Source organism: Aptenodytes patagonicus, chromosome 1 (genome assembly GCF_965638725.1).
Source record: "Aptenodytes patagonicus chromosome 1, bAptPat1.pri.cur, whole genome shotgun sequence".
In the NCBI taxonomy this organism is placed as follows: Eukaryota; Metazoa; Chordata; class Aves; order Sphenisciformes; family Spheniscidae; genus Aptenodytes; species Aptenodytes patagonicus.
Window position 1 is genome coordinate 54533709 of NC_134949.1, and position 27642 is coordinate 54561350.

The following is a 27642-nucleotide window of genomic DNA, read 5'->3' on the forward strand; positions in this document are numbered from 1 at the left end:
ATGAGGGAGTGTTATGTCCTAGTCAGGACAGCAGCGCTGCTGGCTGGTGGTGGTGGCTCAGCACAAATACACAGTGCAAGGGCATCTGAGTGGGTGTGTGTCGCAGAGAGGCCCAGAAAAGTCCCCCTTGTGGTGTCAGCCTGCTGGAAGGGCTGAGGGGTGGCAGGGACAGAAAGGGGAGGCACCATGCAGGGTAGGACTGGGGTCCCTTCTGTCCGGCCCTCCATCAGGAGAGTCTGGCTCTGCAGCCCAGACTGGAGCAGGTTGGGCAACCACATCCTGGAGCAGGGATCCAGATTTCTGGTGCTGGTTCCCTGCAGCTGCACTGGAGCCCTGGCTGTCTGGTGGGAGTGTTTAGTCCAGCTTTATGCTGTTGCTTGAAGGTCTGACTCCACTGTGAACCTGGTCAGAGATTTCCTTGTGGAGGGGCCAGGGGCTGCCAGAGGTGAAGACAAAAGGAACAGCCCTGCCTCAGGAAGTGCTGGAGCCCAAAAGGCACAGTAGCTTGTGGGGAAAGACTCTCCCAAACTGCAGGAGGATATGGAGGTGGGCCTTCCTGTTAGGAGCAACATGCAGGTGGTGAACCCATTACAGCCTCCTGGGTTGGCCAGTTCTTCTTTCAGATCTAGCATTGGCTCTTGCATACCCTGGGCACTGCTGGTGCTGACACTGGGGGAACCCACAGTGACTGACTACTCTGTTTTTACACTTCAGGTAATAAAGAATTTGCTTTTTGTGGCAAAAGTTGTTTACTTGCTAGCCCCTGCCTTAGAAGAAGGTAAAGAGGCCGAAGGAGAACTTGGCTGTGAAGTGGAAGGGCAGGAGGCCTCAGAAGATGAGGAAGAGAGAGACATTTCTGCTCAAGGAGAGGGAGGAAGAGAGGACACTGAAGAGAGAGGCCAGCCAGCCACGTTGCTATGGTTAATGAAGAAGCTCTCTCTCATGGCAAAGCGAGAAGCAGCATATTCCCCTAAGGTCCCTTTAAAGGTAGGAACAGGGTTAGACCAACTGCTTTTGATGTGGTAGGCACTTGCACAGGAGAGTGTTGCTCTGGCTCTTTGCTTCCAGGGGACCAGCTGTAGAGGGTGCTGGGAGCTGGTGCTGAAGCGAGGATTAGTAGGTGCCAAAGAAACAGCAAGCATTTCAGTTAGGGATTCTTAGGAAAGGCTTGTGCCAGTCTGCTTCTCCTTGCTGTTGCTTCCAGCCCTCGTGTGGGGTGGTGGGAGGGTGGGAAGGCCAAAGGCACAAAACTGAAGGAGGCAGAGCACTGCCTTTGAAAGCCCAAGAGTGCTAGGTTTATGCGGGTGGGGGAATGGCAGTGTGGAGTTACTTGCTAGGAGAAGGGGAGGGTGTGGGAGAGCTTCAGGAAAAGCACTGTGGTTCCCCGTGGTGTGGAGTTACAGAGGCTGAGCTTTCATGTCTTCAGCTGCCTCAGGACAGTGAGAACAAGCCTGTCGTTCAAAGTGTTACCAGCTGCTGACCTGGTGAAGTCACAGCTCACACATTGACAGATCCCATGAGGTTGTGTCTCATCTAAAGGCTGTACTTGGCTGCAGTTAAGACCTTGTAACAGCAGTGAGTTTCTGACTAGCGTGTCTGAAACAGAGCCTTGTACGCTGAACGGTGATGCACAGCCCTCTTGCAGCAGTTCAGTTCGGCAGTTGCCTTCCAACCTTCCTTACTTCGTGTCCCAAATACTCATTTTCAGAGAAGCTGCATCTTTAAGTTCCTGGGAGCAATCTCGGTGGATCTGGGGAAAGACAGGATCAAGCCGTACCTTCCAACAATTCTCACTCCTCTGTACAGGGAGCTGAACAGCACCTATGCAGAGCAAGGTAAGTGATTTCCCTCACAAAGACTAGCAGAGGTGTGTGTGTCGGAGCTGTGCCTTGGCACAAACACCGCCTGTCACTCCTTTTGTCTGTTGAGGCATAGATGCCATAATCGGTGAATTTCACCTACTTGCAGTCTAACCAAAATACCAGGAAAGGAGGAAAGTGTTTGACAGCTGGAACAAAAATCTACATGTTGACAAAGAAAAAAGACTGGACTAACGTTAGGCAGGCTCCTACATACAAGTGAGTAAAGCTTGAGCATGTGATGTAGCAGAAAAAGTGTAGTAATGAAGGGTGGACTCATGGTGGCAAGACTCATGGAGTCCTTGCTCAGGAGAGGAACAGAGTGTGGGTGTTAAGGAAGCCAGAACAAGGCTGTTGCTACGTGCCGTTCTTTTTGAATTGCCATGTTAGATCTGCTGTGAGGCTTAGGGGCATGAAGATCCATGCCCTATGGTTAAAAGCACGTTTCAGTTTTAATGTAAAACAGGGGCAGCTTGTGTTACTGTAGAGCAAGGGACTGTACAAGTTGGAATTGCCAGTTTGGCGATTGCTTGATGTTTTCCCCAAGCTCCCCCTTTTGAAATAGAGAAAATGACCTTTAATGTGTGCCACGTGTGCACAGTGGCTGAAAGAAAGTAACCTTTGCAGGCAGGGGAAGAGAGCTGTCTGCTAGGGGAATGCAGCACACGGTGTGTGCAGGCAGGTGTGCACCTATTAAACTGTGCACAGAACGTCTCCCTTCCTCCTGAATGAGTCCAGGTCACTCTGACCTGCTAGATACTACCTGAGCAGCAACGCTTGTTTCTCCCTGGAGATTCATGTTTGTTTAAAAGATCTTAAGTCATGCCGGGTGGGGGAAAGACAAACCAACTTCCCATTTAACACAAGAGACTCTTGGCTTAAGAACAAGACACTGGTGTTTAGATAGTTCATGAAAATGTGTTAAGTCAAGCAAAATCCGGTGTCAGGGAAAGAACAGGCAACAAACCGAAAGAGTTCTCTTACTGTAAATCTGCGGTTTGTATATGCCATGAAAATTCAGTGTTCAGCACTGGGTCCCCACATCTCAAAGGATACAAAAGAACTGAAAAAACTTGGGGGAGGTCAGTAACAGTGTTCTAGGTAAGGAACAGCTGCCTTGGCTACCATTTTTTCTTAGCTAAGCAAGTAAGAGACTTGGAAAAGATATGGTAGAGATTGACAGTATCGTGAGTGGATAAAGATCAGCTTTTTGCTTTCTCTGCCAGCACAAGAACCAGGGGCCTTCAAATGATTTTTCAGAGTAACTGCAGAGATGGTTTTTCACATGATAGGGGGCGTAGACCCAGGGAACTTGTCACTGAAGGATGTTGTGGAGGCAAGCAGCTTACACAAGCTTCTCTGGAGGCCATACAAGCACTTGGAAGAGGGATCTGTTGGAAGACTGAGGGGAACATTTGCCCTGCTCTCAGTTTTCCCTTAGCATCTCTTTTGTAGCCTTCCTCCCCAGTAGCTTTTTTTCCAGTGATTGTAGTTAACACATTGTAACTAACTAGTGATCCTAACCATTAAGGCGAGCCCTTACTGCGCGCACAGGACAGATGCTGGCTGACAAGGCTGGAATCATCTCTATTACCAACCAAGCCTATTTCAAAAGAGCCCTGGTGGCACTTTTAATAACCTCTGGGATGCCATTATCCTTCTGAAAAAATTTTTTGCTTCTCCAGAAGCATTATTTTTTTGTTTGCCTGTGTGAAGAGCCACTTGGGGTCCTCTGGGAAAGCTGGTGAAGAACCAGCAGATTCCACAAGCGCCTTTGCTCTGGTCTCTACAGTGTATTGGGCAAGATGAATCAGTACAGTTGTCCTCTAGTAAAGAAAGAGGAATCCTTACTCGGCTCTTGGCTTTCATTCCGTATGCTGAAAAGGTTAAGCAAGTTAATTTCGTTTCATTAGATCCAACACTGAAGAACCTTTCGCAAGAAATCATAGAACTGCTCAAGAAGTTAGTTGGACTGGAGACTTTTTCGCTTGCCTTTTCGTCTGTGCAGAAACAGGCCAATCAGAAGAGAGCGATGAGGAAAAAGCAGAGGGCTTTGCAGGTAAGATTCTGCTTTCTCTTCTGGAAAAAAGAAATAGGGTTTCTCTGAAGGCTTGAGAGCTGACCAGGGAGGTGAGTTTGAGGAAGAACTTCATCCTGAATTGGGACAGTTTCATTGTTTTGTTTCTGAAACTTCACAAGAAACTGTGTAAGATCAGCCTCTCGGGCAGGTTCTGGCTGACAGCGATGCTGTGCTTTCCCGCTTACCTGCAGAGCAGCGGTAAGCCTGGGCAGAGCAGCCGGAATACCCCCAGTTTGGAGGAGCCTAGGAAAACCCACGCGTTGTCTTACCAGTCACCAGTTTCTTAGGAAGTACCTGATGTTTACAGGGACAGTTGTTAGTTGTAACTAAACAAATGTCTTGTTTTTCACTAGACTGTAGCAAACCCCGACATTGCTGCAAGGAGGAAGCTGAAGAGACATAAGAATAAAGCAGAAACCAGGAAGAGAAAAATAGAATTCCTGCGCCCTACCTACAAGGCCAAGAGACCTCGAAGTCATGCTCTGAAAGATCTAGCAATGGTGGAATGAAAAGGCTTTTCCTTCCTGGACGATTAATTTATAAAAAGTAATTTCAAGCTAAAGAACTAATTACTGTTTTTTTTAAAAAAAAAAAAGTATTTACATATTATTTTAATTGTATTTATTCATATTTTTTCATGTCCTTTTTTCATCTAGGATCTTAAATAAAAGCTTTTAAATTTTTTTCCAAACCTGTATATTTACCAGAGCATGTACAGTTGAATGGACAACCACCATGATTTTTTATATTAAATTTTACTTCATTTTTAAAAGAGGGGTTATGTGATGACTGCGTTCATGCCCGTGAACCTCCTAGCTCTTGGAGAGAAAACAATCCACCTCCCGACTTTGATTTGTCTTCAGTTTCTGCAGCTATACTGAGCAACATAACTGTCACTTCTGGCTAAGCTGAGAGTATGGGAATAACAGCTGACGAAGGTGGAAGTTAAATTCAAATTACAGCCCTGGCCCATCAGGGCAGGAGGTGGCTATTGAAGACATTTATTTTCCTTTCAGAAAATCAATGCTACATTAGCAGCTAGAGGTACAGTATTTATCTCTGTTGCTGTACTTTATTGTAACATCATATCTACACTGAAGGATTCTGAATAACATCAGCTTAAGGAAACGTCTTTAAATGTTCAGCTACGTGGCTGTTAGAACTGGCAGCAGTTGGACTTGCTTCTGTAAGCCAGCAGCCTCTAGCAAGCAACACGCCTATGAGTACAGCTGACAGTTCCAGATTTTATTAGTGTTTTAATTACACGAATATAGTAGCCACTCAAACTTAAAACCACCAAGGGGGGGGCTGGACAAAAAAAACCCTTTCCCAGCCCCTAAGACAGACTTTCATACAAATTAACGTAAGTACATCCTTTAAACAGAAAGAAAGAAATGGAATATTGAAACGTACACAGACGTTCACTTGGTTCAGTTTTACAATTCAAGAGGGACCCACGTTACAGGAGTCGAACTCAAATCCATCCTATTTACAAGTATTTGTGGCCTGAAAATTCTTGACTGCAGAAAGAGGGATGCTGGATAGAGCTGAAGCTTCTTTGCAATGGTCAGCTCAGTATCACTGCCTGCTCTTCAAGGCCTCCACCAACCTAGGAAAAAGGTTAAGTCAGTTTACTGAAAAGTCATTTCAATGATGTTGAAATACTTTCAGGAGGAAGCTACTCTTTTCTTCTAATGTGGACTCTTGTCTCTTACGTCAGACAGCCTTTCCACAGATCCAGTCTTCAAAAAAAAAAAAGGTAAAAGATATTTTTCTAATGAAGCTAGCGTGATTTAGACTGTTACTCACCATTCCATTGCTTCATCAAGCCCTGTGCCTTTAGTTGCAGAAGTTTTGAATATCTGCCATTTTCGGTCCTTCAAAGCCGGTAAGCCAAGTGCGTTTGCCATTTCTGTGGGAGTCATGGCCTGTTCCATGTCCTGCTTATTTGCAAACACCACCAAAATGGCTTTCTTTAACTCTTCTTCCTAAAAAAGGGGGAATCATGCAAGTTGTTGCAGATACTTTTACTGAATTTATTTAAGCAGAGAAAACCCATAGAATGGAAAGAAACTTCAGCAGCTCTCATGATGTTTTTCAGTTTGCTGATTTTTGTTCTTTATAAAATTCTTCAGTGAAAGAATGGTATTTACTTTCAATTCCAGCATGATACCACATAGGAACAATTTCAAAACATGGCCGGTTATGCCTGTTACATTATGAAACAAGCTGGTAGTTGGATTTAACAAGGCATATCAAAGACCTTGCAGAAATTTGGGGGGGGGGGGGGATGAAGTTTTGCTCAACTTGCCTTCTTACTCGTATTACCCTGTTCTACATACGTTCTTCAGCTTCAAAACACAGTAGGATACTAATTACTGTTAATCCTTCAGGGCCTGCTTTTGCCACCACTGAAGTACCGAGCGGCTGTCCTTGCAGACAGATAAATTTTCGTATCACCGAAAGGCTACATGTAACTAACTTACTGCCCAGACAGCGCTGCACAAAACTCTGAAATACCTGCAGCGTATTCAGTGCTTTTCAGTCAGAAGTGCTGCACGGGCCTATTCTGAGGGCTGAAGTTTCACAAGTGAAGTTGAGCTTCACTTGGTTCACTGAATCAAATTTCACATTCGCTCCAAAAAAAGGTTTTAATTTCTCGATTTCTGTTCTACTGACACGATTGTCATCCTTGTTTTCTTACCTCTAACATAGCAACAAGCTCTGATTTTGAAGTGCCAATTCTGTCTCGATCACAGCTGTCCACTACATAAATGACTGCATCTGTATTTGAATAGTAACACCGCCAATATGGCCTGCAGAAGAAAGATAAGTTCCAGTCACATAATTTGCACTTTTAGCAGTGCTTTTTAGCCAGATAATAAAAACCAGATTACCCAGAGGAAATAAAGCTGTCTCTGGGGAGAAAGGCCCCAGGAAGCAAGTAGAGGCTACAAAAAGGAACAGACAGTACAAATACTCTCAATAGCGGGGGGGGGGGGGAAGAGAGAGAGAGAGAGAGAGCAGCTTGAAAACAGGGAAAGGACAGAAGTGTTGTGGACAGATTTATTTGGGAATCAGCCTGCAGGACATCAGGTCCATAACTGAGGGACAGGGAAGCAAAGAAAGTTTAACACACACAAGCTTCTGCCATAGAAAATCATAATGGTCACCAAAGAAGGATAAACAGAGAAATCTTAAATGACTAATTCATACAGGCAAGTAATTAACAAGGATCAAAGCAAACCACCTTTTTCAGAATTATCTTACTGAAACTAAAAAGGGAAGGAACTTGTACCTTAGTGCAGTTAGTACCAGTTACCAACTGACTACACTGCACCTTACTACCTAGCGTTCAAAAAGGAATCACAAAAAGACCATACAGGCCTACTGAAGAGATCACTACAATTATGCATATAATGACTCATTACAAAACTTGTAAAGCTTGCTAAAAAACCCCTATCATCTACACCTAAATTCAACTTCCTAGCTTTGCATTCTTAAGAATATTTAAATATCTTTTTGGGTTTACATCACTCACTTCCCTCTTTCTCAGAATGCTACACAATTGCCTAATACACAAGTAAACTTGTTTTTCAAAGCAAAACTGTAGACAAGCGAAAACATTCACTTGCTTCTTTCCAATCTGTAGTCCAAAACAGGTTCCACTAACTGAATTCAGTTAGATGAAAGTGCTCTCCTGACGACAGGCTGTTTTTAAAACTTCAAAGAACCAATTTTCAGATGTGCCAGCTATGAGAATTCCAAGAACTTAGCACTTTTTAGAGAAATTTAATTATATCTTTTGATTTTAAGAGATCTATTACCTTATGCTTGTCTGTCCTCCCAAGTCCCAAACTTGAAATTTCAGGTTCTTGTACGTCACTGTCTCAACATTGAAGCCAATGGCTGAAACAAAGTTAAACAATTTCACTGTTGGCGATTTTTCTTTATTTTTCTGAAGAACATTACAGCACTTACTTAGTTTAAAATTTTCAGGCCTGAAAATTCTCAGTATCTACATAATGAAGTTCATGCCCTTTGCGAAGTTGTTACCCCAACAAATATTTATGGCTCAAAATAATGCAGTCATTTTTTTCTTTGAACAATAAAAACGCATTGTAGAGATTTGTAACAAATGGTAGTATGGTTAAAAACGAACGGAAGCGTGCCTGAAATCACCAAAAGAAACAGAGCAAGGGGTTAAAGGAATGGCCTGTTTTGATAACCAAGTACACAACTGACAGCAATAAAACACTAAGGAACGTGTCTTTCGTGTCAACACCGGATCTGCGCTCTCGTAAGACCACAGCAGAACCAACTTCTCAGCAGAAGACTTGACACTGTGGTATCCGGAAGATGGCAATATGGTTACAGCGTATCACGTATGTCCTTCCTTTTCCTGCCAGCCCAGAGAAACACAACACAGGGAAGTGAACAATGGACGCAGACTGCCTGAAGTTTATGGAGGCTGAAATAAGCAAAACCCTAGGGTAAAAAGATTATGGCATAGTAAACTGCTGGCTTCTAAAAGTTAAAAAAGACCTGGCCAAAGGCAGTTTATCGTGGCCATTCAGGAGGAACCCAAGAGACGTGACAGGGACTTAAAAGCCAAGCATCCCTTGTCCTTCACGTTACACAGAGTGATCCTAGCCAGACCACTTCGGCACACGCGTCTGGGTGTTTGTAATAGGTGGGTATGGCTGCACGAATGCTAAGACAATTGGTGAAACCAGTTACATTTTTTTAAATAAGCGTAATCTCCTTCCATGAGATCTCACATTGAGTTTTGTTAAACTTTCTACATAATGTAAAGTTAAACCATCTGATTTCTTCTTCTTCTCTGTGTTAACCAGAAGTGTTTATATAACTGAAGACCCTTGTCAAAAAAAAAGAAATTAGATAGGTACGATTCACTGACACCATCCTATGTAAAATTTTTTTTGTACAATAATAATGATCTCTAGCATTCGCATTATAGCTATATTTGGAGACAAAAGACTTACACAGTCAACAGTTACCATTTACTGAACATTTACCTATCAAGAAAAGCCTGCCAATTCATGGTAACAATCTTAAGGTCAAATACTTTTTGCATTCAGCAGGGCAGCATAAAATATTCATTTATGTAGTACTTCTATAGCACACTGTAATACCGTTATGCAAGAGAGTTCTTAAATACAACCGTGCAAGGCTCCCACAACGTGAGGTCCTTTTGTTTACGAAGGAAACGTGTAGCAAGTTCAGCTGACAAAGCTTACATGTTAGAGCTACAGGCAAATGGGCTATTTTCACTAAGGGACTGATCACTCACTCGGAATGGTGGTAACAACTTCTCCAACTTGTAACCTGTAGAGGATGGTTGTTTTTCCTGCTCCGTCCAGTCCCAGGATGAGAATCCTCATCTCTCGAGTTCCAAACAAACTGGAAAAGATGGTGGAGAAAAAGCCCCCTACAAAAACCAGAACAGAAAGATGTTTCAATGTCGGCTAGGAATATGACGGATATGGAAAGGCAGACAGATCGACCTCATTTCTTACTGATCAACACTATGTTTCTTTTCTCCAGTGAAAATAGACAACTTCAGGGTGTCACCCAGATACCTGTGAGCTGAACCGCGTTGTATTTCCCTGGTTTTATGCTGCTATTTTATGGTAGCTCAATCCAGCAAAATCACATTGCAGCAGCATCAAGCTTCCTCATTGTGGTTAGGATTTTTTTTCCTTTTCTCTCATTTGCCAAAATCTGAGCCAACTTCTTTTTTGTTTGTATTGGACTATCTTTTCAATGCAAGAGACTATACAAGGACATGATGAAGCCTGAAAACATTCTTTCTAGTGTTTATGGCCTCCCACAGGACCGGCCACTTCTTTTTTCTTAAAATGAAGTATAAATCAGTAGGTACGTGTTAAATCACAGTCCGTTACAAACAATGAAGCTGCACTAAATTAAGTGTAATGCTACAGAGAAGTCTAGGAGCTGACTTTAAATGCCCCCTTTTTTCTCCTTCTTTTTTTCTTTTTTCCAAAACTGGCTTGCCCCAACATCTCATTTATTCTTTAAACACACGTAAGAGTACTTGTGGCCAGACTAATATCTGATTTGTGCCTATTAGATGTTTAAGTGTAGAAAGAATACTAATGTTCTAAAAGCCAGTAACAATGACATTTTTTCCAATGATTTTTATAACAAGTATATCTAATACTAAATAATAACTTTGTAAATCCTCCTAAACCCTGTAAAAGGTAATGAAACACCAAACAAGCTAGAATCACATTTGATAAATATATCAGAGAAGAGACAAATTAGAGAAGATTTGCAACCAAAATCTTATTGGAAGAGGTTTCGATAAAAATTATTCCCGGTGTTTGCCTTTCTAGGCATCTGTGATGCCTTTCCAGGGAAAGGAGGGAGCAATGAGCTGCATGCTTATGCATAAGAAGGAATTCAAACTGATAACAGGTTGCTTCACTTCTTCTAAGCCCCTCCCATCACAGAAGCCATGCACACTACAGACCTGGAAAACAAAGAGAAGGTGTAAGGGACCGCCTGTTGCCAGTTTGCATAGCGCTGCTCAAGGCACTGTTTACTGCGCGACAGGCAGATAACCCTACCAGAACTGAGCTGCAAAAGGTATTTCGATAGAAACATTTCAAGTAGAAGGATATTATGTGATCCATGGAGGCCTAAGGATCACTTAACCCCTAGATTCAGGGCCTCTTACTATTCCCTCTACTTTGTTTACTATTCTACAAAACCTCTTTTCATAATTAATTCCTTATTAGCAACCCATTACGTACGTGAATCAGAGTTTAATTTAAACAAGTCTCAGGAGTACAAAAGCATTACGATCTTTGACCAAACGCAGACACCTGCCGCGCTGCTCACACGGGTCGCCGCTGCGCAGGTAACAACGAACGGCTGAAAACGCCGCCTCGGAGCACTCCAGCAGCAGCGCCCCAGGAGGACCGCACCCGCGCGAGGAGCCCGGCCGCCCACGGGGACCAGGCCGGCCGGCCCCGGCCCGTATTACGAGCTCAGGCTGAAGGCAGGTAGGCAGCAACCGCCCTCGCGGCCGGCCGTGCCCGACGCTCGGTTTGCCGCCGCCGACGGGCAGAGCTGGCAGTCAGGGAGCGGTCCCCTCCCCCTCATCCTGCCTCGTTCAACACCGATCCGGTCGGCTGCCCCGGCGGCGCCGCTCCCGCCCGCCCCGCGGCCCCGTAGCCCCCCCTCGCTCACGTCTCCACAGGCCGCCGGGGGCGGGGGACGACGGACAGGACCCCTCGCGCCGCTCCGCGGGCCGCCGCGCCCGCGCGGCGGGGCCCACCGCCTCGCGCCAGCCCCGGCCGCCTCCCCCCCGCCCCGCCGCGGGGGCCGGTGCCAGGCGCTGAGGCCGCCGGGGCCGCCGCCCGCTCCTCACCCATGTCGAGCCGCTACGCCGCGCCGCGGGCACCCCGCCCCGCTCCGGTCCGCTCCGCTGGCCCTGCCGCCGCCGAGGCGCCGCCGTTCGCAGGCTCCACGTCGAACGCCGCGGCGAGTAAACGAGGCGCTCCCCGCCCCGCCCCCCCCGCGGCCTCGCCGTTTCGACACGCAGCCAGGACGGCGCCCGCCCGCCCTCGGCGAGGAAGGGAAGGGCTGAGCGCGGGGCTCCCCTCGCCCTCCCTGCGCGGATACACCCGGGCGGGAAGGAGAAAGGGAGGAAGGATTTAAAAGACAAAAAAGCGAGCCGCAGCGAAAACGCGACGAATCTGCGACGGCGGAAGCGCGGGGCTGAGGGGAGAGGAGGGGCGGGGCTCGGCTCCGCGCGTGCCTCGGGCGGGGGCGGCGCCTCCTGCCTCCCGCCGCGCTGCACCGCCCGCCCCGGCGCGGCGGAGGGGGCCGCCGTCTGCAGCGAGGCGTGCGCCGGGACGGGCGAGCGCAGCCCAAGAGAGGCGGCGCACCCCGCCTCCCTCCCTCTCACCCGCTTTAAAAATAAATAAAGCAAGCCCCCCAGTCGCCAGCAGCGTTTACTGCCGCCCAGGCTGCGCCAGAAGCAGCCCCCGCTGACAGATGTGCCCCCGCGCAGAGCTGACGCGAGCTGCAGAGGGTTCGTACACGTGCGTGTTACACGGGGGGGGGGAGGGGAGGGGCGGGGCGGCCGTTCCCACGCGCGCCACGCTGAGGAGGCGGCGAAACACGCGTCGGGCGGCCGGCGGTCCCGCCGCAGCGCCAGGGCGGCGCGGCTCAGCTCCGGCAGCGGTTTGCCGTACGCACGCCGTCGCTAGCCCGGGGCTGGCCACCGCAGCGTAAGCAGCCGGTGCGCGGCCAGAGAGGCGCCTGCGTTGCGCTGCCGAGAGTGGAGAACAACTCCGGGTACTGCCCACCCTGAGCTACGCGATGGGTGTAGAGCATCACGGGATGAAGTCATGGTAAACACCTTACCGAAATTCCACACAAGGAGCAGCTGGTTACCATAACGGTATTTTCTAAAACGTAGTGAATTCCTCTGAGCCAGCAGAATGGCAAAGTTATATTCTTGTATTTAATGAGAAACTTCTGTACATTATTTCCTGTTTTCCACCGGGATGGTGGAGAAACATGAAAAGCCCTGTTGAGAATCAACAGGCAAAGTCCAACTACGTAAACCATTCATGTCTAGCTGCTCCTATGGAATAGCTAATAACCACCACCTGATAGCAGGGCTATCATCATCCCTGCATAAAAGATGATGTAATTCATGTAATTAGTCTGTGCTGATGAATAAGTATAAAATCATAAAAAATGTGAAATACTAAGTAATGAAAACTCGGGGGGAGGCAGAATTTACAAAGCACACATGGAGGATCAGGCTTTAAGATCAGACTGTCCAACAGATCTCATGTGCATTACACGAATCAGTGGTTACACTGAATCAGCGTTAATTCAATTACAGTGGATCAGTGATTACACTGATTTTTTTTTTTTTTTTAACATGAGAGAGGAATATCTCCGTGTCTCTTACGAGAACAATCTGTAACTACAGAACCAGGCTACCACTCAAGCATGTTGGCTTCCTCCTCATGCATTTTATTCTGTCTTTCTACTCCTGTTCCAGCAAGAACAGCACAGAAAACTTTACTCCCCCCCAAGCCATAAGAACCAAACCTAGGGCAGTCAGTCACCTAGTCACTTTTTTTTTTCCCCTTATCTAGACTTGTCCAAAGAGAAGCAGCTTGTACTGCTGTCAGCAGAAAAAAGGCAGGACAAGAGGGAGCAGGAACAAGCGGTTCACAGTGCAAAATGATCACCTTTCATACAGAATCCACACCAGAGTGATCACAGTCTGCAAGTGCTGAAACTTGAACCCCATGTTTTCATTAAACCTGTGTGTGAAGCAAGAACAGCATAAACAGACACAGATCATGTAGTTTTCTCTGAAAGCATCCATAAATGTAATATCATCACAGTTGCAGAACTTTTTGTTTCCTTGATGTCCTCCATTAGAATTCTTTCTTGCTTGAAATTTTACATTAATCATAACTCAGTTAAAAACAATCCTTTATTTTTCCTCTCAAATTGGGAGCAGTAGGAAAGAATACACAAAACTGATCCATAGGGATAAGAAAAAAAAGTAACAAAATATTTTTGACATTATTTAGAAAATGTATGATCTATAAAATCTGATGATCCAGAAGGCCTGCCCTAGCACATTGCTTCAAGGGGCAAGGAACATGTATTAGAGTCTCTTAGGTCCTTGATATCCTTAGGAGACCACGGATGCGTCTAACAAGAGCTTGAATAAAGGTGTATCGTGACCGAACCTTCGAATATAACCCTTCGATGTCCAGAAGCTTCTTCTGCAGAGATTCACCAAAGCTGTTCGTGGCTTCAATCTGAAGCTGAGAAACAGAGATTTGTTGCAATCATCAATACAAAATCTTCTCTTTCTGGAATGTCAGCTTATCCATCATCAACTACCTGTCAACCCTTTCACTATGAAAGGGTTTCACTATTCACTTTCTTCTCTAAGCTGCTTTCAAAAGTATGTTTGTTCTGACTCCCCTAATAAGTACTACTTGCATTCTTCCCCTATGTATTTCTCTCTAAATTATATAATGGATAGCCTTTCTACGGAGGTTTTTGGGTGACTCAGAGCATTTACAGATTATCCAAATATTACCACCTTACAACCTCACCAAGTTTTAGGAATTAAATGCCTGTTTTAGGAACTAAACAGTCTCATATAATTCAGCTTCTTCAGTTATAGTCATACAAACACTTCTTCCAATTAAAATTTTCCTAGTCCTTTAAGGACTGTTTAGGAGTTAGAGTCCATGTGCATAGACAACATTTTTTCATTAATACGTATGTAAACAATCCCTGAAAAAATTAATTACATTCTAAGTGTTTTAGCAAGATGTTACTGTGTTTTACTTTTGAACAAATGAAATAGAAGACAGATGCCTCATCACAAAACACACATGCAACTGTTCTCATAATTCTAGATCTTATAAAGGTACTTCAGACTTCACAGGTTTTTGAGCACAGTTTTTTTTCTGCGCAAACAGCAGAAGCGTCAGTGGGATTTATTCATAAAAACGATGTTTTCTTCTGCCACCTCTCCATCAAATTTACACAAACTATTAAATCGCTGTGTAAGCAGAAATCACGTCTTTGCTAGCATTCACATTCTATAGCCTCCTCAGTTTCTGTTACCCTTTTTGATCTCATTTCTCTACAGCCTAGCTGCAGCTGACCTGTAGTAAACAGCTATAGGATCACAGAAAATTGGGAATCCTGCCCTCCTATTGAGAGTCTTTCAAGGATAACTGATATTTTCAGAAAGCTATTATTAAAATATACATACTGTTTGACTGGTTTACAAGAGAAAAAGAATGATTAATTTTTTTTGTAAGTGTAGCTCATTTTTCATTTAACTTTTTATATTAAGACTTGAAAATATGTGTGCAGCAGCACAACTGCTACCTGCTTCGTGATACTTTCCAAAAAAATTCTGCAACATTTCATTAATCCTAAATTAAGTTCTGTCGGTGTTATCACAGGTTGTTTAGAGGTGGAAAACTACAGTCGGACCGCTCTCAATAGCTGCATGGTAATCAAGCGCATTCTGTACTTTTTGGTAGACTGTCATATCTCACCTGTTCTATATCGTGCTGGCTCACTCGATTCAGTCCGCTACTGAAATCCAAGTTAGGCTCTGAACCAAAGGAATCTAGTGATAGAAAATGAGATGTTAAAATTACGTTGGCTGCTCCACACTATCTTCTCCACATCAAGTTATAAAATGAGTTTAAAAACGCAGTGTTCCAAACTGGTCAGTAAACTTGTGCATTAGAAATGACACTAATTTTTTTACTTAAATGATTTAGAGAAAATATGTTAAGAGCCATAAATAATTTTGATCACACAACATGGCACTTTAAGCAAAAAGCTCCTCCCCAGATCACTTCTCCCTTTCTGACTTCCTTCCATTCCTAATTTTTATTTTTTTTAAAAACCAAAATTCAACAAACTTAAAATCTTCTGGTGAATCAATGGTGCCTACAATTCTAAAAATACGTTTAAAACCACCAATATCAATTTTAGTTCTTAAGTTCATCTTAGATTATTATATTGAAATATTTTCCTATAAATTGTGTTGAATCACTGATCTGATTATATTGTTTGAACTTCACTTGGTTTGAACAACAGAAATAAAAAAAATAGTTAATTTTCCTTTCTTTTGGAGGTTATGCATAATAGACAAAACCCAGAAGTCTATGACTCAACAATATTTGTACTGCCAATTCTCCAGCGGAAAATCCAAAGGTATGCCAAATCAAATCAAAATCTCTTTTATTAAATATACATGGCAAAATATGAATAGTAGCAAATCAGTTTTAGAGTTAACCATCAGAAGTTACTCAAAGGCACTCTGATGTTTGAGAAATTTTACCTTGCAGCCTTCCTTTCTTAAATGACACCCTGGAGGACAGCAGCGGGTCTTGGGAGTCAGTGGGTGTGCAATGCAGTAGATAGTGTTCCAGATGACGCCAAAGAATGAAGAGACATGTTTCTATAATATCTGTAGACACATCTAAGTGAAGGAGTCTAATTTTGTTGTCTTTAGATTGTACATTCACTATATGAGCATATTTACACACGTTGAAGCAGCTGAAGATGTTAGCTCAACCATCTGTCACCTCCTCCAGCAGAAGCTTCTCACCCCTGCCACCATGGCCTGGTAGTGGATCGCTTGTACTCTCCTTACCTGCTTCAGTGCGGTGCTGGCTAGGTTACTTCAATGACTGCTACTCACCCTGAAGAGGCTTTAAACCAACACTCTGCACCACAGCAGCGTATGAGTGCTCATGTGATTTGTAACGATAGCCCAGTTGCAGAGAGAGTGAATTAAAGCTGAGATTATAAAGCTGGGGATGGCTTAAGTTACATCTTAAGTTACAACAGGTAAGTCTGCAAGAGCACATCTTTCCCAAAGTAGGTTTCAGAGGAGAATCCTGATCCGTTGCAGACAATTATTTTGTGCGTGACTAGTTAATTCCTTAGAATTACTGGTGTTTATGAGATTAGGTTTATGCAAGGTTGACCATAAGACTGGAAACTCCAGTTGGTCTGATAGGCACCTCAAAATTCTTTTTCAAAATATTTCTTCCACCACACTTGTACATATGTGAATGTTTAGTGGGTCTGGATACTGAATTGAAGAGCTGGGCTGTAATAACTCCTTCATTATAATGTTGCAGAAAGTCCTAGCAGGGTCCCCATGATAGGAATTACTAACCTGAAAATATTTATATTCTGACAATAGCAGAACAATACCCTCTTACTAATTTAATTTTCAGTATTTCAAATTTCCTTTCTGCAGAAAGTGTTGTTCGAAGCGGTCAGAAATCTAGGTAAAAAGAACCCGTTCCTATTTCTCTGCTTTTCTGGAGCATCACTTTGAGGGTCATTTCAATTTTAGAAGGATACAAGAACAGAGAGAAAGCAGCTTGGCTCGGTTGTTTATTAGCTTCACCAGGCGTCGCCTTGCCAAAACATATTTTTGGGAAGTGGAGATTTTGTCAACCCCAGCTGGCATAACTGACTGACACAGCTGTGATAAGAAGAGGAAAAACAAGAAGACTGTAGCAAATCACAGAGCATCAAAAGAAATAAGCAAATAAAATTACTTATCAATATCTAGAACTTCCTTGTCAGCTACTATTTCTTCAAAACTGTGCTCTCTATTTTGAATTTGCATAACCTTGCTGACCAAAAAATGGAGAAATTAAATGTATCCCCAAGCAACTATAATGAAAATCACAACTTTTACAAAGTTAAGCCCAACATTTTCTCCAAAGTTTTAGGTCACTCATTCTGTGGACCCCTTCATCAACAGTAGAAAGGAATATGCACAAGAACTAGAACTATTTACTTATCTAAGATGCTTTGGAGTCTCTGTTACAGCTATGTCTAAGTTACAAACAATACAGAGACTACAGAGTCAGAAGAACTATTACCTCTTTTATTTCATCTGGTGGGAGTTGCTCCACATTTTGCAGTTTGTTAACACTCTGACGATGGCTGTCATAGTAACTGAAGAAATCACTAGTGCTCTGTTTCAGCAGGTAGACAATAATGCCCAAGCCAGGCAAGTGCCAGTATGGGACCACTGATGTTTGTGTATCTGGAAAAGATGAACAATAAATTAAAAAAAAAAAATTAAAAAAGAACAAGAAATCAATGAGGTATGCTCTCTGTCAATAAAGTAGTGAAAGACATGAAAGCACTGGCAAGTTCATATTTCATACTTCTGTGTCAGAAGTAATACAAATGAAGTCCAGGCAAAAAGTTCTGCGGCTGCAGTACTAGAAGGCAGTCAGCATAGTACAGTACTGAGTGTAACACGTGAAATGTAACTAGACCAGAAGACTTAGCATTTAAATACTTTAACCACTCAGCTGCATAATACCACACTGTAAACTCTTGCCATGTGGCATAATGAAGGGTTCCAGTCAGCATCAAAACGCATCTTACGTGTCATAAACGAGGTCCTAGTTTCACATAATGTAATCCAGCACAGATGCTGAAAAAAGAAATCCTCACCTTCCCCCGTCTTGTGCTATTTATTTACATACACTTTTTTTTACTGATATACGTGTTTCTGAGGCTGCCATGCGAAGTGAATTAAAAAGGAGTTTTTGGTCACGTTTGTTTTAAGTTGGATTAGTTTCCAGATTTGGCTTAGTACAAGGCTGCGCAAGCATGTGTTCCAGAATTAGAAAATGGGCAGCTACAGCACTGGCATAAAGTGACTTAAAGTGTATGTGAAACTACAGCCTCCGGTTTGTTATTTTCTGCTAGCCCAAATGTCACGCCATTCAGTCTCATAAAATAGCAAGCCAAAAATCTCACCCTGACGAGGCCCGTCTCGGTTGGTTGATTCTGACAGGCTAGGAGTAAACAGACAAACAGCATGCTGAAAACTGGGGGCGCTTTGCAACATAAGTGACTCACAGTATTCCATCACGTTTGCACAGATCTGGGGAAAAAAAAAAAAAAAGACAGCATGTCAGTTACAATATCTACAGGCTTTGCAGCATCAAATTTTAAATGGATAAGTGTCAATAAACAACATGTTTTGCTCCCTCTCTTCTCACCAGAATGTGATGACTCTCTTTTCTGATCAGTTACAGCCTCTCTTCTATTTCAAGTCTAGGACTTGCAACCTTGCCTCTTTCCCAAACCTGCTCATTAAAATTTCTGGTCAATTTTAAGTCCCCTTTGGCTCTAACTTAGTGTTAGCCATTGCCTTCTATACCCAGCCTTCATTTTGAAAATTTCTGATCAATTTAAGGCTTCCAAGTTCACAGAGTTTGTACCCAAAACAATAATGGTTGCTAATGCAAATTTAAGTAGCCAAATTTTCAAGGTTTACTTTAAACAGAAATAAAATGTGGGATCCTATACCAAACAGTGTAGTGTTTGTGTAGAGCATTACCACTATCATACGCAAGTATGACAACTAAACAAATCTGCACAGCAGGTAAAATGTCACAATTTGAGACTGAAGGTTCTAGCAACTTCTTGTGTCCTTACCTGTTGCATGGCCAACTCAGTTTCATCCCTCTTGTTCACTCTGTCTCCCCCTGAATTATCATCTTGCAGTTTAAATTGACGTAGTCTATCGGAACCACCAAACCGACTTAGAAGTCCTAAGCACTGGCGCTGCCATAAGAAATGAACATTTTAATTAGTATCTCAAAAAATGAAGTGCATGATTCTTTTCACTTAAGCGATACATATCCCTTAAAACACAATAGCAAGAGAGCAATGCAGATAAAACTTTTAGCACTTTGTAAACAAAATTTAAATATTCAAAACACAATGTTTTAACTCATCTTTAATTTAAAAATTAATGGCACGCTAAAACAGTTCCTTGAGAAATGAATGCAATTCAAAAGTGCACAACTTTGTCTTATGTCTCTTTCAGACTATTATACTGACTAGCATCAATGACAGTTTAGGCTTACCCATTCCTGCTTAAAACACCTTTACCAATATAGACAAACTAATAAAATCTGGATATGAAGATAATAAGCTCCATTAAAAGTAGAGTGCAAAAACCAATTCAACAGTTTCATTAAAAAAAGTAATAATAAATTTGTTTTTAGTTTACATGTGGCTGTTAAGATCACCAAAGTGCCTCAGACTGTAAGTCAGTTTTGTGTGGAACAGCAAAAAAAGATATCAAAGATCAAAGACTTTTTGGTAATTACTTTTGGGGAAGAGTAAAACACTTAAATCCTTTTATTACTTGATGAAAATAACAGGACAAACTAGAGAGAAAAGTTACAATAACAAATGACTGATTTACACAGTTTTGCTCAAAACAGCTCAGTTTTCAAATTAACTAATTAAAACTCCTTATAACAACAAAAAAAAATCATCTTTTTGCTTTCCCATGGGAATTTCTTGCTGACATGATGCAGCAGAATACCGAGTACCCCAGCATTACAGCAATCGTTTACAGCTTGCTACTTTACTTCAGGCTGGTCAGCCTAATAGTTACTATAGTTACTAATAGAATACATCTTTCTCTTGCAACCAAAAGTATTTGATGGGGCAGCCCTTTTCACAGATAGTTTTCAATGAAATATTTCTTTACAAAAGTCCTTGCTACATGAACCACAAAGCTTCAAAAACATTGCTGGATGCTGAATGCTGAGCTGTAAATAGGTCTGCAATGACAGCTTTTGAGCAAGACTTACTCTATCTTGGCTTTCATTCTAGTTCCTAAATCAGGGTTATTTTTAAAAGGGGACGAAAGAAATAAAACACTAGCATGTTTGATACTCCAAATTGTTGAGCTGGAGATATGCTTGTGGCAAAAGCAGTAACAGAGTATTTCTGCATTACTTCACATGCTTTGGTGTTGACCTCAAATTCTTCTTCTCCTTCACATAAGGTGAATCCTAAGCCAGGGACAGAAGCAAAGTCCCTGAAGCAACTCTGATGTTGCCAAATGTTATCTTCTCTACTTTGGCGGGGGGGGGGGGAGGAACCAACCCAAAAAAACAAACCACCAAAAACACACAACCACACAAACCACTACACTCACACTCAAACCAACTCCCTCCTCAAAAAAAAAACCAAACCACCACACATTCTTCTTAATGGTGGAAAACATCCCTTCCATAACTGCTACTAATCAGAGTACAAAACCAGGAAGAAAAACTCACCTACGTACACAATTCTAAAAGGACAAGTGTTAAATATACAACTTTATTACCTGAAATCGGCCTATATGTCCTTGTAGCTCCATCTGCGTCCCTTCATTAACATCAATGTCCAGCTCACTCAGCACTCCTGATAAAAGATACAGCCATTAAATTAACTGTTTGGGGTTTTTTCCCCCAAAAGAAAAGAGATTTATGCAGTATATACATTTAAATACAAGCATTGATCAGAAAAAAGTCAGCCAAACATACAACTTCTATTTTGCACACTGTTTAAGGAAAACATTCAGATATGAATGCAGCTACTGGGAGATGCATGAGAGCATGTAGCTTACTGTTCTGCTAAGTAATTAAAAGGCCGGGGGGGGAAGGGAGAAGGAAGGTTAGCATGAAATTTGCAGCTGCTGTGCAAAGCTCAGTATACTGTAAGCAAAGAAACATCTGGGCTCAACCTGCAGCTCTGCACTACTTTCTATTGTAGTCAGACATCTCTCCTGAACAAAGAAAGCCATTACATCAAAATAGAGAACTTATTTTGAAACGGTAAGCAAGGCTTCTAGCATGCAGAAGAAATCACTATATCCATCACAATAATTATTAGTCCTCTGTGAAGATAAGTCACCCAAGAGAAATGTCAGTATGCTAATCCACAGTGCTTCTCCCTGGAAGCTTTCTTTTTTAAATAAATAAGAATGGAGAAGACATTAACAAAGATATGGGTATGCAAACAATTTTCTGTCTTCATTTCCTCAGTCACAGAATTTGCTGAATGAAAATTCTTTTTGAAGATACCACATGCACTCTGAACACTACCATTTGCAAGTCATCTCAAAAACAAAAAGTACTTACTGTCAGGTAGCATAATGAAAAGAAAATGGGAATTCAAATGCATATTGGTAAGGGCACTATGTCCACTGCAAATCTACCATACTTACTTCAAGAACAATTATTTAACACGTCTTTATTTTTCCTAGAGCTCTAATACCAAGAAAATTCTGTATTGTAGTAGATATTCCCTTATATGTCTTACTATTTCTTTATAGAAAACAAAGCTTGAGATTCATGCAGATGGGGCTAGGAGACTTCAAAACTGCAGTTCCTACCGGGCAAAGCTGCCTTGCTGATTATTCCTGTCAGGGAGGCCAGCTCCTGGAGAGATCCAACACTAACATCTTGACACCTCAGGATTGCCTGGATAGTATCTGAATGGGAAATTAGAAACTGCAAAACCTGTACCACAAGAAGAAAAGGGAAAATATGAATGACTCAAAATTTAGCAGTGAGCAGAGAGGAAGCAATGCTTTTACTTTTCAGAGAATTTTTAAGTGATCTCCCATACCAGTGAGGATGGGATTTTTGAAAAAGCTTACTTTCAGAGCAAAAGGACACATAATTTCTTTGAAGGAGCAGTAGCAGCGATACTCTAGCATCTTTTGGAACTTACCTGTCCTGCTGCTTGCAGGTGTTGTGCCATGCTGGATGTGAGGATCACTTGGCACAGTTGAAGAGCTGGAAGAAGAATCTGGCGATAACGTTCCACTGGAGCAGGAATGAAGACTGGGGGATCTCTCATTCCATACATTCTTAAGACATTTAAAAAGAAGAAAAAAAAAAGAAAAAAAATAAACAGTGTAAGAAAACTGAAGCCCACTAGCAAGGCAGAGCCTCAGCCTACAATCACCCTCAAGAACCTGCAAACAATCATATTTCAATAATAGGTCTGTACTTGAACTGAGTTTATATTGAAAAAGCAACGGATTTATGATACACAGCTGCTGCAATTTACCTAAAAAGCTGCTGCCAGACATTTTTTCTAAGCAGAGAAAATTACTTCTTTGTACTATACTATGTTAAATCAGATTACTTTGTTGTAGAAATATGACATCTGTTTTCTTGACTTATATATAAAACTAAATATTCTCAAATATTTTAGGAAGAGGTGTGCTTAATTCTAAAGCAACTGATAAATACAGTCCTCTACAAATGCCCTGTAGGTTTCATACAATCTTATACATCTCATTGGCACTTTTAAACTGAGTACTTGTCTAAGTCTTAAATTTTTCCGAAGTGTTTGAACTCCCAGTATGTCACTAAGAACTGTAAATTTAAAGCAAGGACAGAGGTTTGAAATCAACCAAGGTGATTTTCCCTAAATATGCAATTTCCTTCTCTGAGATCTTCTCTCGGTCATCTCACAATAACTAAAAACATGGCGACACATCAAGAAACTTGTCAAGCAATATATAACTGTGATTTTTATTTTTTTTTTTTAAACACATCATAAAATATTTCTGAAATAACATTTACTTCACTGCTCTCTCATTAGTGCTTTATGGGGGAGGATGAACTCTGCACTTTCTGTTCACCAACTACAAAGCCCCCAAAATAAGTTTACACTGTATGCTGTTTTTCAAACATTACAGTCTATATGATATAATAGTAATAATAATTATTAGACAATTTATATCTAAGGTATCAAACAAATAATTTTTACATAGACTAAGTAACTGGACATGCAAGTACAACTTCACACCCACTTATGTGGAATTTTCCTCTCAGTAAAAGGTAGTTTTAAACTGAACTGATAGGTTAAAGAAACACTCACACACAAAAAAAAGAATATACCCACAAATACTTACTCAAAAGACTTGTGGCTATAAAAAGACATCATATGCTTCCAAGACTACATTACAGTTTCAAAATCAGCCAGGGAACCAGCACTTACCCCTGATGGTCTGTTTCGGGTCGCATGTCATACACTTGACACTGTGCCAGCCTCACAATCACTCCAGACCGCAACAGCTCTAATGCCCCTTGCTGACTTTTAGCTACTCTAGTGAGGAATGCCTAGAGAAAAGTAGAGAAGGATAAGTATTGGAGATGCACAATGAGAGTTATTATGAATATTTTCTCTCTTGATTTTAACATCATTTCAAATACTATTATTTTAGTAAAATACCTCTGAGTACAATCAATGTGAAGTCTAGACAAACAACTTTTATTTAAAAAAAACCAAACACACACAACACCATACCACAAAATCGCTTCTGAAATACTATTACCATTTTGGACTCATAAGTGTACAGCGCTTTAAGTAAAGGGGGCTGAGGTGTGAGCAAGCTCTGAAGAGTCAGATCATCATCTGCTAGGCTATCGACAAGCACCTTCAGGTAGCCACTATTGGAGAGATACAACAGCCACTGCTGCTGCTTGTCTACTGAAACAATACGATCAAGCAAAGCCAATGCCAGCATCTAGGATGGGGGAAGGGGGGGAAAAAAAAAAAAATCAAAACAATTAAATTTATGAGATCAATGAGATTTCTAACAAATACCTAAAAATATGAAACGCTAAGCAGTTCCTTCTAACAGCTTCTTAAAATGCATTTCTGCACTGCAATCAATCCTTTATGTGGAAAATATTTTAAGATTTCTTGACGTTTTAGTATAGTATGAGCCAGTTACCTTTTCTCTATTATTCTTTAACAAAATATTACAGATATTGTTGAACAATAACTATGCCAAAATATTTTAACAAAGTATCACTACAAGCACTATTGCTATTTAAAACTAGTTTGCATTTTGACTAGTCCTGTCCACTGAAGTTAATAGCAGAAAATATTTCTTCCTGAAGTCACCAAACCTTCCCAAAGTGGGAAAATAAACTGCTAAGTCCATGATTTAAAAATAACAACAAATAAATGCCACAGCAGTTCATACCTACAGTCTTCTGCAGCAGTGCTTGCTACCCTTATTATTAAACAATAGGACACATAGCTCTTTTGAGAAAAAAATATGCACGTATGCCCCTACTTTCAGCAGCTTGAAGCATGAGTAGGAGGACAGAAATGTGAAAGAGAATAAGTATCTACAAAAAATGTTCTAGTTCTACCTCAGGAAATTTCCCTTTTCTGTACAGTAATAAAATGTCCTTTAAAACAAGCCAAACAGCGACTGCAAAGGAATAGATTTATTTACCCGGCCTATCTCATGACCATCACAAGCATCACGACAGACGACCTCCATGAGAGCTGCCCCATAACTCTCAATAATTGCCATGTTTTCCCGTTGCAATTTACTAAACACATCTTCAGGAGCTGTCAGACGTTCCCACATTGTTTTTTTAGCTGTAAAAAGCAAGTAAAACAAAAAATGAAAAACACAAAGATGGGCAGCTTAGCCTAGCTTAGCTACAGTACAGTGAGACTACATCCTTCAGGGCATTCTCTATCTTGCAACAGAAATGCCCCAAACAATGGACGAGGTTTTTGACTGAAGGGCAAATGTTTTCATACAAATCCATTCTTTCCTGAATATCATACACAGGCCAGCCAGCACAAAAAATGTGTGTGCCTGTATACATACACCACCCTTGCAAATATATGTTCTATGTTACATGTATTGAATCGTAGAATAATTTTAAGGAGACTATTAGGCCTAAGAACTTTCACTGGGACCAAAACACTCAGTTTTGAAGGGAAGTAAGCAAGGTGACTGAAGCGGGGAAGGGCTGAATCCAAAGCCAGCAATAAACTACACAGGGGTCATAACAAATTCAAAGGTATTTTTACTATTGTAGCTCAAAACGCTGATCAAGTAATAGCAGTAAGAGTCTATGTGCACAGGTACTAGATCCAGGTTTGTTTTTCAATCCTTGTCCAAGCTCTAAGATGAAATAGTGATTAGAAACACTGACAAATCAAGTGTTTAAGCCATTAACAGAGAGAATGTGATATTCATCATAAGCTCTCTTGGTTAAGCAGCAACTCTGGCTGGCTTTTTTTTGTGCGTATTTTTTGGGGGTAGTGGTAATGCTTTTTTGTTTGTTTGTTTTCCCCCTAGGGGTCTTCAGCTAAAGGAACCGAAAGAATATTAAATAATCTTTGTTGTTTGTTTTTTTTTTTTCAAATAGGATCACTGTGGTATGAGTGTACATACAGATGTGGAGGCAATAAGTTTCTAAACCTGTAACTGCTCTCAAGTAGGTCCAAGTCATCTCCAGTCCTTTGCAAATTTTGTAGCTATGATGCATAGCTTTAAATGGACACAAATGAAATATCTTCTTTAGTGCTAGAGGTCAGAAATTTAATATCCTCATCCAGAACAACACATTTGGAATGCATATGTAGCTAGACAGGTCAGAATAGAGGAAGATTTGCATCATTTAGCGTAAGCAACTAATTTTAGAGGCTCTTGGAGTGAGATGGTTTCTATCTACATAATCTATTTCCAGAAGACAACTCAGCATGCAGAAACTGTACCATTCAGGGTTAAATGACAATTTTTTTTGTTTTGTTCTTTTCCATAATACAATTGGACCATACCTGCTTCTAAAGTGTCTGGTTCATCTGGTCTCTGGGCAATCTGCAAATAATAAAGCAGTGATCCATAAAGGTGCGTTCTTACTCTCTGGAAGCCACCACCTGTTCACAAGAAACATTCATAATTTAAAACAAATAGATGTAAATTCTGTAACACCATCTTGCACTGGCACTTAATTTAACTTTCCTATGGGAATGCTGGCAGAAATAAATAAATAAATAAATAGATTTCTTAAGTCAGAGTTCTACTGTTCACATAAAAGTGTATTTGTGAGTAAATTCAGCAAGTTTATGCTGCTCCAAAAAAATGGCAATATTTACACATCTCTCTTCTCATTGTTGTTCAGATTAAAAAAATAATACGCCTTTATTAATTTTTTTCTTGTCAGTAACATCACTTAAATCTATATTAGTCACGTAATATCCATCTAATTGACTGTAATAAAAATCCTCACTGCAGTAACAGGAAGCAGCTCAGTCCATCTTTGACTCTTGGCAGTTGGAATTCCCACACATGCACTGGAAAGGTCAACGCACCTGTTTTCAAAATGAAATCCAGCAGCTTTTTTAAGATGATGTGGAGGGAGGAGTCACCAATGGAAGCAAACCCCATGGATATGCTCTCAGAGCCAGGTGATGAGGTGAAAGAACCATCCAACATCAAGACATACTGGGACTGTCCTGTCATAGGGAGTGCAAGTGGCTGTTTCTGCTCAGTTTTCACAGACTGGCTCAGATGGGCAGTCAGGGTGAACACAGCCCCTGCCACCACCGGCATCAACTCCTGAGCTGCATCATCATCTAGGATCTTAATACAAAAGAAGAAGAAAAAGAAAGAAAAAGTAGAAAAGTGTCTGATTTCATGAGCTATTAAAGCAATTAATTTAGCCTCTCACAGCTATTTCATTTATATATGCATAAGGATTTCATTAACATGGCACTATTTAAAACAAATCAAAATCAGTAGCGTCAGAAACTTGTTCAGAAAGATGAGTTGAACACATTTTAATTGAGAAGACCATTAGCCACCTTTTTTTATTTACACAAATCACAGGTGGGATGATAATTAAATCTGGACGGGGAAAAGGGAAGGAACATGCTGACATTTGACTTGTTTTATTAGTAAAATATCTAAATCTAAGCTAAGGAAAGAACAACTGACACCCTCTTGGCTTTACAGCTATTTAAGAAAACTATTTCCATTAAAAATGTGAAGATGCAATTTAGAAAACTCAAAGGGGTGAGCAAAGAAGTGAGCATCAAAGGAGCATTTAAGAAAATGTGGAGAAACACTAACGAGAAGTTAGCATTTTTACTTTTTTAGTTCATGTCAACATTTAAAAGGTAAACCTGGTATCTTTATCACTGACACTCAAGGAGCTTTCCTATTAAGCAATATAGTTGTTTAATACAAGAGATCAATTATTTTCAAAAGAAAATAACGATAATTGTTTCTAAAATCAACAAAATCTTCACTAAAAATTAAGTATCACAGAAAATTAGAGTCTGAAATTTCTGCTCTGTAAAGATTTTAAGAAAGAAATTCCTTTGACTAGCAAAGGCCTCCCTTGTTTCCCATTTTTTTAATTTTGTTCATGTAAAAAACAAAACCAGCACTCCACTAAAAAATAGTTTTTAGGTAACTCATACAGAAAAAATAATGGAAACAACAACAACGAAAAT

At 41.3% G+C, this 27642-nt stretch overlaps 3 protein-coding genes and 1 long non-coding RNA gene across 4 annotated transcripts in view; 2 read left to right on the forward strand and 2 right to left on the reverse strand.

Annotated features, from left to right (window-relative positions):
- The window catches only part of UTP20 (UTP20 small subunit processome component), a 67369-nt gene extending 62658 nt beyond the window's left edge, over positions 1 to 4711 (forward strand). The window contains exons 59-62 of the mRNA XM_076335509.1: positions 715 to 987; positions 1709 to 1835; positions 3773 to 3918; positions 4293 to 4711. Of these exons, the coding sequence (XP_076191624.1) occupies positions 715 to 987; positions 1709 to 1835; positions 3773 to 3918; positions 4293 to 4448 (702 nt within the window). The 3' untranslated portion in view covers positions 4449 to 4711. The remainder of the gene's footprint in view (positions 1 to 714; positions 988 to 1708; positions 1836 to 3772; positions 3919 to 4292) is intronic.
- A 452-nt stretch (positions 4712 to 5163) lies between these two features.
- ARL1 (ARF like GTPase 1) lies at positions 5164 to 11464 on the reverse strand. The gene is made up of 6 exons (XM_076335520.1): positions 11360 to 11464; positions 9254 to 9391; positions 7767 to 7848; positions 6644 to 6755; positions 5749 to 5927; positions 5164 to 5548 (listed from the first exon to the last, which is right to left on the reverse strand). Exons 1-6 carry the CDS (start codon positions 11361 to 11363, stop codon positions 5518 to 5520), a joined length of 546 nt encoding a protein of 181 aa, XP_076191635.1. The 5' UTR covers positions 11364 to 11464; the 3' UTR covers positions 5164 to 5517.
- Positions 11465 to 11813: 349 nt separating this feature from the next.
- LOC143159059 (uncharacterized) lies at positions 11814 to 21748 on the forward strand. The gene is made up of 3 exons (XR_012995100.1): positions 11814 to 12025; positions 15647 to 15726; positions 21683 to 21748. It is a non-coding gene; the product is annotated as an uncharacterized LOC143159059 (long non-coding RNA).
- NUP205 (nucleoporin 205) overlaps positions 13439 to 27642 on the reverse strand; it is a 54957-nt gene continuing 40753 nt past the window's right edge. The window contains exons 29-43 of the mRNA XM_076335531.1: positions 26497 to 26767; positions 25963 to 26061; positions 24617 to 24765; positions 23702 to 23893; positions 23365 to 23486; positions 22084 to 22222; positions 21743 to 21869; positions 20693 to 20769; positions 19000 to 19128; positions 18316 to 18442; positions 17421 to 17587; positions 16891 to 17014; positions 15854 to 15982; positions 15057 to 15130; positions 13439 to 13796 (exon numbers count right to left, since the gene is read on the reverse strand). Coding sequence (XP_076191646.1) covers positions 13644 to 13796; positions 15057 to 15130; positions 15854 to 15982; positions 16891 to 17014; positions 17421 to 17587; positions 18316 to 18442; positions 19000 to 19128; positions 20693 to 20769; positions 21743 to 21869; positions 22084 to 22222; positions 23365 to 23486; positions 23702 to 23893; positions 24617 to 24765; positions 25963 to 26061; positions 26497 to 26767 — 2079 coding nt within the window. The 3' untranslated portion in view covers positions 13439 to 13643. The remainder of the gene's footprint in view (positions 13797 to 15056; positions 15131 to 15853; positions 15983 to 16890; positions 17015 to 17420; positions 17588 to 18315; positions 18443 to 18999; positions 19129 to 20692; positions 20770 to 21742; positions 21870 to 22083; positions 22223 to 23364; positions 23487 to 23701; positions 23894 to 24616; positions 24766 to 25962; positions 26062 to 26496; positions 26768 to 27642) is intronic.

What these genes read in the sequence shown, in the direction of transcription:
- ARL1 (XM_076335520.1), bottom strand. An exon ending in GGAGGACAGACAAGCATAAG is followed by an intron (nt 6,756 to 7,766) that starts GTAATAGATCTC and finishes TTTCTTCTGCAG; the next exon opens with GCCATATTGGCGGTGTTACT. An exon ending in AGCTTGTTGCTATGTTAGAG is followed by an intron (nt 5,928 to 6,643) that starts GTAAGAAAACAA and finishes CCCCTTTTTTAG; the next exon opens with GAAGAAGAGTTAAAGAAAGC.